A 19208-nucleotide genomic window follows, 5' to 3' on the forward strand; every position below is an offset into this window, starting at 1 on the left:
CTCCTGCTCGGGCGGGCCCAGCCCCATTCTCCGCAGCTCTTCAGCTCTGCGCACACACATCCCCTCCTGGCTCCCCTGAAGGAAACATCAATCTTGTCTTTCCTTAAAAGCACGGGATGGTGGTAATAATCTCGGGGGGAGGGGAAGCAAAACAAGAATCCACTGGGCGGAACAAAACCTGGTTTTGCAGTGACTTGGAAAGTGGCAACACATCAGCTATTCGGCTTGCTGGCTTGGAGTGGGACTCCTGGGCTCCACTGCTTTGGGTGGCTTCTGGCTGATCTGGGCAGGGGTCATCTGTTCAGCTCTCCCCTCTCATCTCAGTCGCCATCCCCCTCCCTCCGAATGCTTTTGTTTGTAAAGAAAAAGTGTCTAGAAATATTTGTCTCTGGAACAATTACTTTAAACATAGTTACAATACAGACTTCAGTTCAAACACAGAAGAGATTTACTTAGCAAAATTCCTTTCACCCACCAAAAATTACACAAATATAAGCCTCAACACCACAGTTAAGAGGACCAGTAGAGAGAACCTCATGTTTGGAACACAAAAGGAGAAATAAAAACCAAACCAAACCCAAACAGAAAAACCCCAGAAAGACAAGTAAAGGGCAAAGAAGGAAGGGGAAGGAGAGCAAACACAGCACACGTTACAGTGTCCAGATACATGGGAGCCCAGCATGGGCAAGGGCTCGGCACACATTGAGTAACAGTCCTGGTGATATTTGGTCATGTATTCATTGACTACTGACTCTGGAGCGGCTGTTATTGATTGAAGCAGTGACAAATCAAATGGAAAGGAGGCCGCGGTAGCAAGGGAGGGAGCAGGCTTCAAGTTCTGCAAGCCTTTTGCACTCCACTGTCCAGCTCCCCAGAAACACTGAACCGGGTGGGCCCCGCTCCATCCGGGCAGGGCTAGAGGTCACCGGGTGAGGCTAACTCGGGCGTCGATTTCATGTCAGTCAGAAAACATGCACGTGGACGCACGCAGACACCCACCTGTTCACGGCCAAACATCAGCAGCAACGGCCTCCTCGCCTCCTCTGCCCCTATCCCAGGCTGGGTGGGAAAGAGCATCATGACCCACTGCTAACACTGAACACACGCCGAAGCTGGCCCCGGATGTGGGCCCAGAGGCTGCCCCAGCCCTGGTCCTCCGAGGGGCTCGCGGGTAGCCTGGCCACTGAAAGGGCCTATGGCTGTTTTTCTTTTGGATTCAGGCCTCAGAAGAAGCAATGACAGCAGGGAGGGAAGCTTTTGGCCCTGGTGATTATAATGCTCTCTGCTTTGGAAGAACAAGTTTCTGGATTTTTTTGGTGTTTCTAATTATTAAAAAAAGATGATCAAAAAGAACTGTTACAGCTAAACTCTCTAGCAGATATTGCTCATTAAGAATTACAAAAGCAAATGCAATTACTCGTAGGATGGGGGAGAAGAAAGGGACATTTCTGGAGTCTTCACTACTTCCTGGAGGGGACCCATTGGACTGACGCACATGATTCTGGGGTCCCTGGCGTTCTACCTGGTGCAGCTCACAGGTTCCCAGACAGGCCAGGCCTCCCGTCTCCGCTCCAGCCCCCAGGCTCGACAGAGTGGGAAGGATGAAACACACTCGGACCCTACTGGCAGGGAGGCCTGCAAGGCTGACTCCACATGGTCTCACCCTGACCAGGTCACGGGAAGGGGACTGGGGGAGTCAGGCCACCCCAGTGGACTCCAGCTCCCAGAGGTGGAAGGGGACCAGGCTGTGCCGACTACGTTCCGGACTTCAGCAGGCCAAGGGAGCGCTCCTGCACCCAGAACCTTGGGACCTCTTTCACAAGCATGGGAGAAACAAGAGTGCAAAACCTGGGTGCTGCCTGGAGCCTCCTTCATCTGGCACAGGAAAGCCCTTGAAAGAAGCAAGGAAAAGACCACGAATCTGCTTGGACAGAAGAAGTGACCAGCAGACAGATTTGTCATTTTTTTTTCTTTTTTTTCTTTTTTTATTTTCCCTTGTCCTATGCTATGGTTATCAGAAATATTGTAATTAAGCAACAGGTATAATTTTAACAGGTCTTTTTTTGTGTGTGGAGCCACAAGCAAAATGAGTTTATAATTGTGCAATATACAGATATATATATAAAAATTCAACTGCTTTGTGTGTCTAGTCGGTGCGTTAAATAAAAGGGACAGAAAAACTAAAAGCAAAACTAAAAAGCAAAACGAAAGCCCAGGATAGAGGAGACAAAGCAGGCCTATGCGCACAGTCTATGCGTTACTGGATATAATCAGGATCACCAGGAAGAACAGCTTTGCCACTTGACACACAAACACTGCAGGGAGAGGGGCAATCAGTGGGCAGGAGCCAAACCTCTTGGCCTTTTCACCTCATCTGCTCTCACTGCTGAGCAGGACCTGATTAAAGGTAGGACAGAATGGGGGTTTGCGGGGAAAGAGATTTCCAAATTCCCCAAATGTTCTTGAATTCAAAGGTAGGATTTCCTCCAGGGTCTGGGCTCTGCCTGTGCAAAGTCAGAGCCCGGAGCAGGAGCGGGGGGGTTGTGCTCCCTCCTTGCACTGCCCTCACACCTGCTTCCTTCTGCCTCCTGACAGGGCAGGCAGGGGGCCTTGGGGAGGCAGTGAGACGCCAGCTCAGAAGGCCCGCTGATCCGAGGCGAGCAGAGCAGGAGTGGGCAAGGCAGGCTGCCCCTCAGGCAGAAGTGCCTTCCTAGTTCCCTGGGTGTTTTTCCTGACACATCAGCGCTGGGGCAGGCTCTGTCAAGATGAGAAGAGTGGGAAGTAGGGTGGTGCTGGGCCTTCCAGGTCACTGGTGAACGCTCCACCTTCCATACCACTCCCAAAAGACAGGGTCAGAAGCCATGTCCTCAGGTTGGCTACCTCCACAGATTCCCCTTGCCTGTAATGCTCACCAGGCATGTCAGGCCAAGTGCTAAGTATTTTTAGATCAGCATTTTTGTAAAAGCTTGCTCTTATTCATTCAAAAACATCGAAATGTAATTTTCTGCCAAATGTTTTCTAGGTTTTCCTTCTAAATTGTTGAGAACTGACTTCAGTGTTCAGCTTTTCCCCTCTAATATGTAATTTCAGACCCTGGGGGAGGCAGTATCCTAGCAATTTATAACAAGTAGACTATGCCTTTTCTAAAGATTGATACAATATCTAAAAGAGAAAGACATCAAAATGGAGAGAATCAACAAATCCTGTCAGAGCAGAGAGAAGAGCAGGAAGACCCGGAGGGAGCAGGGCTCTGCCCAGCCACCGGGCAGGTCCCTCCAGACCTGCTCCATGGTAGGAACTCTACAAACAGCTGACTCCCTGAAGTCTAGGACACAGGTCCTAGAATCTGCAGGTGTGAACTTGAAACAGGAATCCATTTGGAGCAACGACACAGGCTAAAAATGTATATGCCCAAAGGTCTTCTTAAAGAACTGGTACCTGTGACCTCCCCTGGCCCAGTCAGCCCAGAGAGCCTGACTGGAATGCTCTGGAAAAGGAGCTGCGGTTAAACGGGGGGGACACAGAGTTCTGGCTGTCAGGCTCCACTTGGGCTAAACCAATTCCAGATGGTCCCGTGCAGGGGACTCCGCTCGTACCCCTCTGCTCCCTCCTGGGCTTGAGCCGCTTACTAAGTGATTTAAAATTCAGAGGTTCTGTCAGCTAAAGAAACTCCTTTCTCCACCAAACTTGGCAGTTTGTGTCTGGTTATTACCCTCTTTCGCCATCACTGTCACAGCAATGAAAAGCTGGGCAGAGAAGCAGGTGACAATTTGGGGCTGCTCCCTGTCCCAGGTGCACTGTTCATGCTTTGGGCCTGGAATGATGCCACCCAACAGAAGATTGTCTGCACCCGCATCGGCCCTCACGAGTAGCAGCTTCCGCCATCCAGCGAGCTGAGAAGCTGGGGCCGATGGCTAGTTTGGCACTGATGGATTGGGGGATGTGGCGTTTCTGGGTGTCCCCTGTGCCTTTTGTTATGGGAATACAGCATCAGCAGAAGGGAGCTGTGCTAGCGCCTGGCTGTGACCAAGTATCTCCAGCTCACTGAGCTGTCGAGGCCGGCGATCCCACTGGCTATGACAAGCCCACCACCAGGCAGGGCCGGGAGGGGTAGACCTTGGGGGAGCTCGACGACATACACTATTGTCAGGAGAGGAGGTAGTAACTAACAACTGGAACAAGGGGTGGGGAAGACTGTGGATGTGACCTTAATGACCTAGCCCCATGGGTACTGGAAAGTTGTTGGTCAATTCTACTGTTCACAAATTCACTGAAAGAGGCCCCCATCTTCATAATGTTCAAGTACAGACAAAATTGAAATTGAGGTCACACCCCAAAACTGGGCCGGACACAGCTGGTGAGAATCCTGCAGCTTAAGGCTTTCCCTCCAACCTCCTGTCAACCTGACCCCAAGGCAGGGGCAGCATGAGAGCTGCAGGGCCCCTGCCTGCCAGGGCGATAAACCGCCAAGGCTGCCTGCTGAAAGGCGACTGACTCGTGATGCCTTTGGGAAAGAAGAGGGAATGAGGAAGAAAGGGGGAAACAGAGAGAAAACCCTAAGGAGCCTCAGGCCCCACTGGCAGCTCTGGAATAAACTGGAAGGGAAAGAGACTGGGGAACGAGGGAGCTGCAGGTGGGGCCCGAATGAAATAAAGTGACACTTGAAATGCTGTGTTCCCAACCACGACTGCCCAATCAGCCCTGAATGAACTGTCATGGGTGACAGGGGTGCCTGGTGGGCCACGCACTCCTCTTACCAGGACCAGATGACACCCAGGTGATGGGGAAGCAGCTCTGGACAATGATTCCAGAAGCCACATTTCATTTGACTAAGTATAATGCATAAAAACCCAACTGACCAAAATAAACATCTTCTCAGTGACAACCTGGTCGGATGCTGCGCTCTCGTGGATAAGTGTCCTTTGGTAGTGCCAGGAATACGAGGCCACTATGGGGGCAGGAGCCTTCTGTCCTTGGAGGAAGAGTTCTGGAGGACTCACCCTCTCCTCTGACCCCCCTTCCCTTCCTGGGGAAGAGTCAGAAGTGAAGCTGGGGGGGTCATCAGCAGAGCAGGTGGAAGGGATCAGGGATCAGGGATCAGGGATTGGGCTGATGGGAGTTTGGTTGCAGGACTAGCTTTTACAGCATAAGGAAATGGATACATATATGCTAGAAAGTCCAACTATGAGACTCTACAAACAGAACGGGGCAAACTCCCTCACTTCTAACCATTCCAGAAGAGACAAACACGGTTTTTTCTTAAGCTACTGATTGGAACTGTCAACTATGGTTCCTGATCACTACAGACTGGCAAGGAAGTGCTAGACAGTTTCTATGATGTTTCACTCCTTCATGATTACACCATAGTAAGGAAGCCAGGGACAATAACTGAAATACACAAGACAACACACACTTGACAGTTCATGGCAGCAGCTCACATGGGACATGCCTGTGGGTGTTTCTGGAAGCATAAGACTGCTGTCTCATTTGCTACTTTGATAAGGTACTTCTCAGTTGGACAGATTTAGATATAAGAGACATCTCTGTAAACACAGAAAAGGATATACCAATATGATGAAGATATGCAGCTAGATAAGGACTTCCTGAACAGAGGTTAAAAAGATGGGATCCCAAATGAAAACTGATCAATTAAAAACCCACAGCAAGCCCATGCCTCTAAGCCCCTACACCACAGCTATGGACCAGATAGTGAAATGTGTGGTGTTCTGGCCCCACTGTCTGCATCAAGCAAAAGCAAAACATTTCCATTCAAGAAGAACTCCGAGGGAAAAAGGGGAGCAGAGGAAGGGCTGGGGACCTAGGTGCTGGTCCTGGCTCGGGTCTTGGGAGTTCTGCATTGGTACCGCTACTGCCCTGCTGCACTACGCTAGACTCTGGACTTCTGAGTGAGGTCAAGGTCGGGTGGCATGGAGCCCCTGTTGGGCCACTCGATGACTGGCAGGCCACAGGAGGCCTCTGTGCTTTCCTCAACTACCAAATCGGGCCCAGCTCCTCCAGTCCACTTCTCTAGAGTAGAAGGGTGAAAAGGCTCGTTGTTCAGGGTGGGAAATGCCTTTTGCTTTTTCTTACCAGGGAAGAGGGGGCTACCTAGGAGAGCAAGACTTTGCTGCTCTCTTGCTCTTCACAGACAGGCCAGGTCGGACTCAGCAGAGCCCAAGGCCTCCTCAGGGCTCAAAACAGGGTGGGGCTGGTACTGGCAGCAGGAGGACAAAGGGCAGGCAGAGTTCTAGGGACTGGAGCCGACAAGTGTGGTTGGGCACTGCGGCTGCCTGGAAGAGAAGGGATGAACTAGGAAGAAGGAGGATGGAGGAAGGGAAAGAAGTGAAAGGATGAAATGAACAAAAGGCAGAAATGGAAGGGGAGAAGAGAAACCAATCAGGAAGTCCTTATAAAATTGCAGCAAACACTTAGAGTTTCGGAGCTTCGTGGGAACCCTATGTGCTGAGCCCACTTTAAAACAAGCGCAGGTATATATACAAATCCAGGTAGTTCTCAACACTCACATCTGGTGGCTTGAGGGACTAAATGTCACCAATTCAAGCCAGTTTGCTCTCAGAGCATCGTTTGTTTTGAAGTGGGAACATGAAGACTCAATAGTGCAAATAATTCTAAGCTGTCCCTAAAGGAGAATTGGAAAGTAACTGGAAGAACATTTTCTTCTCCTGCCCCCTCGCCCCTCCCCTGTCCACTGAGTCCCTAACTACCAGTCACACACTGCTCTGAGTGATTAGGAATCCCTCTCACCCCGCTGTGCCCTGCCCGGCCTGACCCCGGGCCAGCCTGCCTGCGCCTTGTCCTACTGCCTCCATGGCCTTTCTAGCGCCACCCGTTGGAGGACGTCCCTTGAGAATGGACCATGCCACCTCACCCTGGGCCATCCTCTCCTGTGGTTCAGGCCAGTCTACACCCAGTAGTTCAAGGGACGACTCCCTCCTAGCCATGCCAGAGCTGGAGCAGACAGGTGCCACTTTCCTGTCCTGTGAAGCGTCCTTGCCAGTTTTGGATTGGGGCTGGTGTGGGGCCAGACTTGAGCCGCCACGGGTGGGATCGCACAGGCCATGGCCACTGGTCATATCCATCTTCTCGAAAGAATCCAACTGTCTCTCCTGCCTCACACCTCCCTGTCCCAACGTGGTTGGGAGTGGGGGAGGTGGGGGGAGCTGGGGGAGCTGCAGACGGGGCACTGATGGCACCGAAAACGGGAGTGTCCTCTCAACTGCTCTGTCTCTAACGACCACATGGGGGAAAGGTTTGGGCGGGAGGGGAGGTGCCTGGTCAACAGCTTGTCTGGTCAGTAGTATCTGCAGCAAGCCTTGTTGAAGGAGCCTAGTTTAGAAAAGTGCAAAGCTACTTCTGGCCCTGGTTAGGTCTTCAACCTGACTGTGCTTGTCGGTAAGAAAAACATCCCCAATGCTCCAACTACTCCCACCCTGAAGCCACGAAACTCTAAGTTTACTGAAAGAAAAAAAAATATTTTTTATTTCAGTTAATCGGGAAGCTTTGTCAGAGCCCTACCCATAAGGAGAAGAGACAACAGCTGCCTTTATTCTTGTTGGTTTGCTTTGCAATCCGCTCTGTGTAAAGTCAGCTAACTCTCTCGGTCACGGGCGTCCGGCTGTCCACAGGCTCCTCTCTGTTTGGCCTTGGCATGGAGGATGAAACAATGTCTTTGCGCTCTCCCTCCCCTCGGTGTTTGTACTTTTCTGCGGCCGTGGCGGCGGTGGCAACCGCGGGCTGAGTCTTAGCTGGCTCCTTGGGGCAGCCATCGCTCTCCAGTGAGCCTCCTCTGGGCATCTTCTCCTCTTTGCAGACGCTGCTGCTCAAGTCCTGGGGCTCAGGGGGGCTGGTGGGGTCCTCGGAGCTCTCGGGCTCGGGTGGAGGTGGGGGCAGGGGTGGGAGCAGCGGCACAGGGGCCTTTGGGGACTCTGAGTGGTGGTGATGGTGGTGGTGCTCCTTCTTGGGGGGCGAGGAGGCGCTGCTGCTGCGCCCCTTGGGGCTGCTCTCCTTGCTTTTCCGCCCAGGGCTCTTACAGGTCTTCAGTCCTTTCCCGCTCTTCTCACCGAGGGTGGACACCAGCAGGGGCTTCACCACTTCCTTGACCTCGATGCTGACTGTCTCCCGGGTCTTGCGCTTCTTGATGGGGAGTACGGTCTCCTGCACAGATCGGATAGAAGACTCCTTCACGGCTTTCTTTTTGGCCTCGGCGGCAGCGGCTGCCACCACACTCCCCGGCTTTCGGCCCCGTTTCTTGGGAATGGCCTGAGGGTCGGCCTCGGCTTTTCGCTTCCTGCCGGGGCGTTTGATCACCATGACCTGGGTGGATGTGGTGGCCCCACCCCCCTCAGCCTTGCCCCCTGGCGAAGTTTGAAAAGGCATCTTGACAAGGAGCTTCCCAGGACTTTTCTCCAGGACCCTTTTCACCTGCACACCCTCTGACGTGGCCGCCTTGGGTCTCGTGGTGCCGCTCCCTTTGGGGCGTCCCCGGCCTCTGCCAGTTCCTGGAGCTTTGGGAGATTTGGGCTTCTTAGGTGGTTTCTGCTCTCGCCGGGAGGGGCTCCCTCTCCCAGTTACCGTGAAGTCAAAATCATTAGGGTCCAGGGATGTGTCGCCTACCTTTTCGAAGTACGCAATCAGCTCCACTTTAGAGCGAAAGGCTTTTCCCTGGGGACTGTGGGGACAAACAGAAAGACACAAGGAACAATTAGAGGCTCTCCATAGCAATGTCAGAGATAGGGCAGAGTGGATGGTGGTGACAACGCTCTGATAAACGTTACTATTGAACAAGAGTCACACTGCCTGGCTGCCCCTGAGGACCTGTCACCAAAGCCACTCACTCGTCTGCCTGCCGCTGAACCCCCAGGCCTCTCCAAAGTTCAGCAACCAAAGAGTCAGGCCTGGTACAGAAGGGCTGTCGGGCTGAGGCCCATTCTGCTGGTTGGTGCCTGGGCCTGAGTCACCATCTAGAACATTCCCAATTTTGAACTCAGGTATGGTGCTCAGTCTCTCCAGGAATCAGTTTCAACAAGATAATCCTTTGCTCACCCTTCTCAGGGTTATGGAATTAAATGAAGCTGGCTGCAAATGTCATTTGAAAACTGCTAACCTTTTTGGGATCATTTAAGAGGCAGAACTGAAACATGCTTCTTCACCCCTCTGAACCCCTGGCACTGCAAGTTCCTCTGCTTCTGCAGCTATTCCATCCCCAGATAAGGACTCGAGGTGTGGAAAGGATAGAGGACCTGCTACCTTGAGAACTTCCCACTCAGGGCAGCGACCTCTGTACACGGTCATTTCAAGCCTACCTGGTCTCAGTGTTCATTGTTTATGTTCCCCCCGCCTCCGCCCTGGGCACATACATTTTCCTGCTCCATGAGGGATCCCTGTCCCTGCCCTCCCTGCCCTGTAGAGACAGGAGTTGCTCTTACTTACTTGATCAAATACACATCATACTTCCCAGCAGAGCGGCCAGATTTCCTTTGCTTAAGCTTCCGTGTCCAGCCTTCAGGCAGGGTGGGGTCATCATACATGGGTCCCCGGTCACGGATGATGGAGCGCCGCTGTTTGGGGGAGGCAGAAGCTTCCGGCACAGCCGGGGCGGAGCCCGACCCTTCTGATGTCTCTGCTTTGCCTGCCTCTGCGGGCTCGGCAGAGTGGTGGGCTGACGGCTGCACGGGCTCATGCTTGCCCTCTTTCTCTTCTTTCTTATCTTTCTTCACCTTTTTAAACTTGAGGGGTTTGTCCTTGAGGCCCTGGAGGTCCTGGTCTTCTGACTTTTCTTCCCTGAAGTGTTAAACAAGTACGTAAGTATCACAGAGAACATGCCAGTCTGCAGAACAAGTGAGCAGAGGCAGGCTTGGACCCCCACCACATGCAAGGCCCCAGGCCATCATACACTCAGATCTTGATGTTCTTCCCCAGGACAACAGAGACTCGGGCCAAGCTGGGACCCAAATATTTCTTTAGGAATTTGGGCTGTGGGTGGTGCTGGCCGGTGTGCCTGACCTGCACTGTGGCCACCCACAAGTCTCCTAGCACTGCAGGAGAATCAGAGCCCTTTCCTCTGAGCGGAAACACTGTGGCTCCTGAGCATACCACCCCAGCATGAGTCGCACTTCAAGGGACTCTGGGCTCGATGGCTGACAAGAGGCCTTCGACTGCTGGAAAGGGAGCCAAATGGGGGAGGGGGGTCTCCTTTGTGAAGGCCGGGGCTTGGGTGTCTTTTTGGTTTTCTAGAATGAATGCTCAATGAGGCACACAGTACAGTGTCATGGAAAGCACACACAGGTTTGGAGCCAGCCAACCTGCATTCAAATCCTTTGCCGCTTTCCAAACATGAACCCAGCAAATGACCTCAGCGTTCTGTGCTTTAGTTTCCTTATCTTGACAACAGGTAACCCCATCTAGGCATCCTTACTGTGAGCATCACAGGAGAAAAGGCACAATGGCACTATGTAAGTATCAGCTAACTCAGGCCACGGGAAACTGCCGCCTAGGGTCCTGGGGGTGATAAGAGAAGTGGTCCCAGGTGGCGTGAGCCTTTAACACAAGATGTTCCCTAGTGAGGAATGGCCTTGGCCACAGCAGATGCGGAGGGAAGAGCAAGGAAAAAGGTGTGGTCCAGGCAGAGCCATACATCCCCTTCCTGCTGGTGCAGAAGAGCACCCTACCTATTCTAGTGTGGGACGCTTCCCCATTCTTTTCTAGTGACAGAAGCAGCTCCTTCTCTACACATCACTTTGGCCTGGTGGGGTCTCGTCAGAAATGGCCACCGTGAGGCCCCACGCCCCAGCATCAGTAACTGGCCATGATGCTCTAGTAATCTGTCTAGCATGCCACCGTGAAACCTCCTAGGACTCCAGAGCCTCAGCAACAACAGGGGCGGCTTGGAAAGAAGCAGCAGCCACCTGCAAGTCCCTTCGTTAGCAGTTCATTCTGGAAAAGAGCATGACTACTCTCACCCTCCATGTTCTCAGCCCCACAACTCCCCTGTCCCATGTGGTGCACATCAGTGCTGCTCACCACCTTGCGGCTGGTCTACCCCAAGAGACTTCCCCTCTTGTCTACACTGCACAGACTGTGCAATGAGGGCACCACGGCACTCACTGGCAAGCATCCTTGGGAAACCAGAACTCAAATGATGTAGGGAAGTTACCGAAGGCTGGTTAGTGCTGGGACTCAGAAGCTGCAAGGACGTATCTCTCCAGAACCATCATGTCTGGTGTAGGGAGGCAAGAGATGTTCCAATCTAGTGACAAGGTCTTAGAGTGAGGGAATGTCTTGTCCCTACTATGACTCACCCCTGAGTTCCTCCGTATCCTGTATCTTCCTCCAGCAGTTTAGGGCCCAGAATGTGGCTGCCAGAGTCACCTAGAGCCATTGCATACACAAAGGCATCCTACAACCCACAGGGCAGTCTTTCTTGCTGTAAAGAGGGGTCCCTAATCTGTCCCAGCACAGAGCTCGCTTTTTTTTCTTTTTTTTTTTGAGACGGAGTCTCGCTCTGTTGCCCAGGCTGGAGTGCAATGGCATAATATCAGCTCACTGCAACCTCCGCCTGCCGGGTTCAAGTTATTCTCCTGCCTCAGCCTCCTGAGTAGCTGGGATTACAGGCGCGTGCTACCATGCCGGGCTAATTTTTGTTATGTTTAGTAGAGACGGGGTTCCACCATGTTGGGCACGCTGGTCTCGAACTCCTGACCTCAGGTGATCGACCCGCCTCAGCCTCCCAAAGTGCTGGGATTACAGGCGTGAGCCACCGTGCCCAGCCAGAGCTTCCTTTTCAAGTCTCCAAGTCTTACAGCTCTCAATAGGAAATGACGAAGAACCCTGGGAAGCTAGGTGTGGCCTGTGGCCCACCAGAGATCAGCCTTTGAGAATGGACCCCTAAGCAGCTCCCCATAAAGGAGGGAGAGAAGGGGAGCCACCAGCAGAGTGGGCCAAGAAAGCAGACAGATGGGAATCGCTACTTCTACACAATCCATCATGGCGCTGCCTAATGCCAGGGCTGCTCCCTGGAACCTGGACGGTCCTGATGTCAGAGAAAAACAGTGAACTAATGGGAAAGATCTGGCTTCTTCGAAACTCTCATTTGCATTTCCCAAATACCTTAATCACCATGAAGTCAAACTATAAACCTAAGCATGACATAAGGAATGCCTTCTAGAAATCTATGCTAAAGAGACACCTCCAGAAATCTCAAAGAACATATGCATGATGTTATTTGCTACAGCATTATTTTTACTAGCCAAAGGCTTCCAATACCCCCAATCCCTATCACCAGAGCACTTGTTGAATAAACTTATGGTGCACCCACACACTGGAGTACTGTGCAGATCCAAAGGGACTAAACAAGAGCTCTAAGAACTGCGATGGAGTGATTTCCAGGATCCACTGTGAAGCAAAGGGAGCAAAGCACAAACATATGTACTGCATTCTACCTAAGAAAGAAGGGGGGGGTATTAAGGAAGGACACACCAGGAACTAATGAAATTGATTCCCTGCATGGGGTAGGGGGAAAAAGGTAAGGGTACAGGCACAGGAGTGAGACCTAGCTGAACATGCCTCAGTGTAATTCTGACTTCTGAATCATGTAAATGTTTATATTACCCAAAATAAGATTCAAACTAAAAGTAACAAAACCTTATTACACTTAATGCAAATAAAAACAAATGAGTTTGGGCCAGGCATGGTGGCTTCAGCCTACAATCCCAGCACTTTGGGATGCTGAGGCAGGAGGATTACTTGAGCCCAGGAGTCTGAGGCTGCAGTGAGCCATGACAACATCACTGCACTCCAGCCTGAGTGACAGAGCGAGACCCTCTCTCTTTTTTTTTTTTTTTGAGACACAGTCTTGCTAGAGTGCAATGGCGTGATCTCGGCTCACTGCAACCTCCGACTCTTGAGTTCAAGCGTTCTCCTGCCTCAGATTCCCGAGTAGCTGGGATTACAGGTACCTGCCAACACGCCCGGCTAATTTTTGTATTTTTAGCAGAGATGGGGTTTCACCATGCTGGCCAGGCTGGTCTTGAATTCCTGACCTCAGGCGATCCACCCACCTTGGCTTCCCAAAGTGCTAGGATTACAGGCATGAGCCACCATGCCTGGCTGAGACCCTGTCTTCTGGAAAAAAAAAAAAAAAAAAGAAAAGAAAAAAGAAAAGAAACAAATTTAATTCTATACCAAATTGACAATATACCACAGAGAAAAGATTTATTTCAAATAACTTTTGACTACAGTGCTCTGGAAACCTGTAGTGGGATATATTCTAAGGCCAACAATAACACTCCAGGGGCAGTAAACACACTGGATTGGCTCCCAGGAGAGATATGTGATTCTGCTTCTGGGGCATCTTGTGCCAGAAAGCCCGGGAAATGCAAGAGAAAAACAGGAAGGGCCCATGAGAGGCCTCTAGCAGTGGTCCGGTCCGGGTGTGGCCCAGGGTCGGGGCAGCTGAGGATTTGGGGCTGGTCTAGGTGGTGAAGCAACAGAGCTCGCTGGTGGATTAATGTGGGGGTGAGGGGCAGGGGTGAGTCAGGGACCATGTCCAAAGCCTGGGAAGATGGTGGTGCCACTGATTGAGAAGGAAAAGACTGAGGGGCCGGCTGGGTGCAGTGGCTCTCACCTGAGGTCTGGAGTTCGAGCCCAACCTGGCCAACATGGTGAAACTCCGTCTCTACTAAAAATACAAAAATGAGCCGGGCCTAGTGGCAGGTGCCTGTTAAGTCCCAGCTACGCAGAAGGCTGAGGGAGAAGAATCGCCTGAACCCAGGAGGCAGAGGTCACAGTGAGCTGAGATCACGCCACTGCACTCCAGCCTAGACAACAGAGCAAGACTCCGTCTCAAAAAAAAAAAAAAAAAAAAAACCAAACCACTGGAGCGGCGGGGGAGCAACACCCACAGCGACAGTTATACCATCAAGGAGAGAAAATAATTCTTCAGCTACTCGCTAGAAAGGGGGGAAACCCCGCTGTGATCAGATTCCGAGTTGGGCCTGAATGAAAATGAACTGTCTGCTTGGGGTTTTAAAGGCTTTTTATTGTGGTAAAATATACAAAACAGGTCAGGTGTGGTGGCTTACACTTGTAATCCCAGCACTTTGGGAGGCGAGGCAGGTGGATCGCTTGAGCTCAGGAGTTTGAGACCAGCCTGGGCAACATAGCAAAACCCTGTCTCTACAGAAAACAAACAAACAAACAAAAAAATTAGCTGGGCGTGGTGGTGTGTGCCTGTAATCCTAGCTACTTGGGAGGCTGAGGCAGGAGGATCACTTGAGCCTAGGAAGTTGAGGCTGCAGTGAGCCGTTGATCATGCCACTGCACTCCTACTCCTGCCTGGGCAAACGAACCAGACATGTATATATGTCTCAAAAAAATAATTTTTTATATATATATATATATACACAAAACAAAGTTTACCTTTTTAACTATTTCTAAGTGTACAATGAATGAACTTTTTTTTTTTTTTTTTGAGATGGAGTCTTGCTCTGTCACCCATGCTGGAGTGCAGTGGCGCAATCTCGGCTTACTGCATATAGGCTCTGCCTCCCTCCTGAGTTCAAGCGATTCTCCTGCCTCAGCCTCCCAAGTAGCTGAGATTACAGATGCGCACCACCACGCCCAGCTAATTTTTGTATTTTTAGTAGAGACGGGGTTTTGCCATGTTGGCCAGGCTGGTCTTGAACTCCTGACCTCAGGTGATCCACCCACCTGGGCCTCCCAAAGTGCTGGAATTACAGGCGTGAGCCACCATGCCTGGCCCTAAATGAACTCTTAATAGCACTGAAGATGGGAAATAAAGGGTCTTTAACTCTACTGTAATATTCTAGTTCTTTCTAATGGAAATTACTTGAAGCAAATATAGTATGATTTTCAATTCTGTGTAATGAAAGGCACATGGGTGTTTGTTAATTTGCTGGCTGCTACTTTTATAATTAAAGACAAATTTCAAAAAACCCACAAAGAAGCCTGGATTGTGCTGGGTGTGGAGTGCAGGTAAAAATGATAAAAAACGTGGATGGAGCTGGAGTCCACTGTCTTCAGTGACACAGCTCAGACACAGAAAGTCAAATACCGTACGTTCTCACTTAGAAGCAGGAGCTGAATAGCATGTGCACACAGACAGAGTGAGGAATGGCAGACACTGGAGACTGGGAAGGGTGGGAGGGGGTGAGGGATGAGACATTACTTAACGGGTACAATGTCCACTCTTCAGGTGATGGCTACACTGAAAGCTCAGACTTCACTACTATACAATATATCCACGCAACAAAACTGCACTTGTACCCTTTCAATTTAACAAATAAAAAACAATAATAGAAAATAGGTACTCCAAATGAGTTTACTCTTAGCCCAGAGGGCCTGCCCAGTCCCAGGGTGACCTGGGCATTTGCACACCCTCACTGAGCCTTCACCGCAGGACCCAAGGGAGGGAGGCTGGGCTAGGGTGCCAGGTGACTCCCCAAGGCTGTCCCCCAGGGGGTTTATGGTGTTTGCCAAAACACAAACTTTTTCAAAGAAACCTGCGAGGTGCGGTGGCTCATGCCTATAATCCCAGCACTTTGGGAGGCCAAGGCAGGTGGATCACCTGAGGTCAGGAGTTCGAGACCAGCCTGGCCAACATGGCGAAACCCCATCTCTATTAAAAATACAAAAAATAGCTGGGCATGGTGGTGCACACCTGTAATCCCAGCTACTCAGGAGGCTGAGGCAGGAGAATCACTTGAACCCAGGAGGCAGAGGTTGCAGTGAGCCGAAATCGCGCCACTGCACTCCAGCCTGGGTGACAGAGTGAGACTCCATCTCAGAAACAAACAAACAAACAAAAAACAAAAAAAACCCCCATACACCTCTCTTCATCCTCCCTCTAATCAGAACCCCCCTCCCCCCCCACACACAATCTTGATTACGAGGAAAACTAAATACCTAGTTCACAAGTTCATACATTTTAGAGTTGAAGTATCCTCAGAAAAACCACCTATTCAACTCTTGAGTGTTACAGATGGAATAAAGGAAGTTCGACTAGACAGAGGAACTTGTCTGAGATCACTGTGAGTCACAAACACACGTGTCTGTTCACCAACTGCCTTCGTCCTGAGCCAGATCCTGCAGCATCCTTCCACCTCCAAGAACTCACAGTTTGGAAGGGAGGACAAATAGGTAACTACAACATAGTTCCAGCCTCCCTTCCCCCTGAAGAAAGCTTGTTCCAGGCACAGTGGAAGCACAGGGGTGTGGATAATGAATCAGGAGTGGGTGGGCTGTCAGGGCTTATGAGTTCCACAGGTGGGACGGAGGGCTCAGGGCATGCCAGGCCAGATGGGCAGAGGCGGCACTATCAACATGCTTATAGCTCCTACCCTATCACCCGTGTGACGCCCCTCCCTTGAGGAAAAAGTGACCAATGATGCCCACCCTGTGTCACCAGAGGCTCTGGGCCTAAACCTGTCATCCCCTCCCACCTTTTCATTTGGAGAACTTTCAGGTTCATCTGGAGAACTTTCATCTTTCAGGTTCAGTTAAGATGGCACTTCTAGACCTGGCACAGTGGCTCATGCCTGTAATCCCAACACTTTAGGAGGCTGAGGTGAGCAGATCACTTGAGGCCAGGAGTTTAAGACCAGCCTGGCCAACATGGCAAAACTCTGCCTCTACTAAAAATACAAAATATTTGCCGGGCATGGTGGTGTGTGCCTGTGATCCCAGCTACTTGGGGACTGAGGCATGAGAATCGCTTGAACCTGGGAGGTGGAGGCTGCAGTGAGCTGAGATCGTGCCATTGCACTCCAGACCAGGCGACAGAACAAGATTCCATTTCCAAAAAAAAAAAAGATGGCACTTCTGAAACACCTTCCCTGCTCCTGCCTCCCTCCCCGCTCTATAAGCCAGGGCACCTGAGCCCTCAGTGTACTTAGAACACCCCACTGTACGTGCCAATGCCCATCTCCCCACTCAATGCATAATGCCAGGCACAGGTGCAACCCTTACTCAACGCATGCTGGATGAATAACCACAACACGGATGCAACGCTCCATGTGCTTCTTCTGATGGCTGGAGACCTTCGACCGTAAGCTTCTAGCAAGGAGAGGCTAGCTCAGTGCTGAAAAAAAGGTGGGCTCTGAATTGGTGAATAAACAAATGATGAGTTTGGGACATATCAGTAGTCCATTGGACACTGGTGGCTTGGAGATGGCGGAAGATGAGGTGGAGGAAGTCACTGAGGAGGGCCTCAGTGCCCCAGGGACAGTAGCATGGAGGATGGTTACGCTAGAGGATGGATTGACTTCTAGCCATGTGGTGGTCAGGTATGCAGACACCTCTCCTGCTGAAACAACTACAACTGCCAAACGGAGTATCTTACAGAAGCTGCTAGAGAAGCCACCCACAAGCTGGCAAGAAAGGAAGGAATACACAGGCTGAAGAGCAAATAAAAGTATGGGGCCCTTTTCTGTGGAGAAATCTGGCAGGCACCACCTTAAACAAACGATCAAACTGAGCTCAGGCCCCTCAGTGCTGCTGAGATGAACCAGCATCACGAGTAGGAGACTGAAGCTCACCTCGAGGAGACAGCAGGAAGAGTCCAGAGAGGGCGTGCCATGCAACCAGGGTCTGGACTCCTCAAGAGGATGAGAGAAAACAAGGGGGTGGGGGAACATTTCTGATAAAGGAGACTGAAGGGATGACACAATCGAATACAACATACGGTCCTGGACTCTGCATTCCAGGCTCAAAGGCTCTAAAAAAGGCATTTATGGGGTATGTGGAGAAATGTAAGGTTCTGTGTTAGCTCATTGCTAAACTTCCTGAGTGTCTTAACTGTACTGTCTGCTCTTAGGAAAGGCATGCTTAAACGTTTAGGAGTGAAACAGCACGAGGACTATGACTAACTCTCAAGTGATCAATGGGCTAGGGGAAATACAGTGCCAATATGGTAACATGTTTAAAAGGAGGGAGATGACATCAATATAATCGGAAGCTGTGCCAACTGACAGTAATATTTTGAAGCAGTGGTAGGCAAGCTTTTTAACAATTAAAGAGAATGCCTTCATATTACACAAAGACATTAAGAAAAAAAGCTGAAGTCTGGGCACGGAGGCTCACGCCTGTAATCCCAGCACTTTGGGAGGCTGAGGAGGGCAGATCACGAGGTCAGTTCGTGGCCATCCTGACCAACATGGTGAAACCCCATCTCTACTAAAAATAAAAAATTAGCCAGGCGTGGTGGCGCACACAAAGGGACCGTGGCGGTGCTGGGGGCAATGCCAACAGACCTCAGTGTACCGTGGGGTTCTTTCAGCCAGAACTGTTCATGGTTTCATCAGTAAGCTCCAGTTACCACACCACACAAGTTTGGAGTGATCCACCCCACCCCAGTTTTTCCTGCACAAACTCATGTTTTTATTGTGTGATTTACAGAACACAAGATTTTTTTCTAAGAATGCACACATCACACATTGAAGCAGAAAGGCCTTTACAAAATCTTAAATACCTACAAAATATGAAGTAAGGCTCTTAAGAAATAAAACATTGAATGATTTTGCTGCTAGAATGCAAACATTAGATCAAATCCTTCATTTGATCTAGCAAAGGAAAATCAGAGTTGCAGGAATCTTGTTTTCAGGCCAAACCATGACATCCTGAGGGGGCTGATGGCAGGAACTGCCTGCATTTTCCTCATAAATGTGACCTGCAGTGATCTTGTGAGAAAGGCCCGAAGGCCCTGCAAATTACAGGGGTACAAGCAACAGCTGGCAGGTGTGGCCAGCCAGGCAACTGCAGTTGAGGAAAGACTACTCAATCCCTGAAGTTTTCAGATTTTACAAAAAGGCAAAAAGCCAGGTGAACAAGGCAGATGAAAGGTATTTTTCACTTGAATTGGAATTCAGCCCCCTCCCTGTCCCCTGGAGTGAGTTCCAGAGAAACTTCCAGAGCCCCAGCAATATCCCAACCTTTCGTAAATTCACTCATGCTCGCCACTTTCAGGAGATGGCATTTCTCAGCACCTTTCACTTCCAGTTATCCCTCGGCACAGCACAAAGAGCTAAACTACCACTCGAGGCAGTTAACCTAAGGGCAGGGTGGTGGCTACGGCTCCAGGTGAACAGTCTGGGACCAGAGGAAATAATTAGCCCCCCCTTGTACTGGCTGCTTCCACCCTAAAGTGTCATCCAGATGGTGCTTCCAATTCTTTC

The 19208-nt window shown here is 50.7% G+C and overlaps 1 protein-coding gene across 8 annotated transcripts in view; it reads right to left on the minus strand.

Moving 5' to 3' along the window:
• Nucleotides 1-1954: 1954 nt before the first annotated feature.
• MECP2 (methyl-CpG binding protein 2) overlaps nt 1955-19208 on the minus strand; it is a 72302-nt gene continuing 55048 nt past the window's right edge. For all 8 annotated transcript variants that reach the window (XM_054545247.2, XM_063721166.1, XM_054545250.2 and 5 more), the window contains 2 exons: nt 9451-9801; nt 1955-8689 (listed from right to left, as the gene is read on the minus strand). In XM_054545247.2, the coding sequence (XP_054401222.1) occupies nt 7606-8689; nt 9451-9801 (1435 nt within the window). In that variant the 3' untranslated portion in view covers nt 1955-7605. The remainder of the gene's footprint in view (nt 8690-9450; nt 9802-19208) is intronic.

Source organism: Pongo abelii, chromosome X, assembly GCF_028885655.2.
Source record: "Pongo abelii isolate AG06213 chromosome X, NHGRI_mPonAbe1-v2.0_pri, whole genome shotgun sequence".
Classification (NCBI taxonomy): Eukaryota; Metazoa; Chordata; class Mammalia; order Primates; family Hominidae; genus Pongo; species Pongo abelii.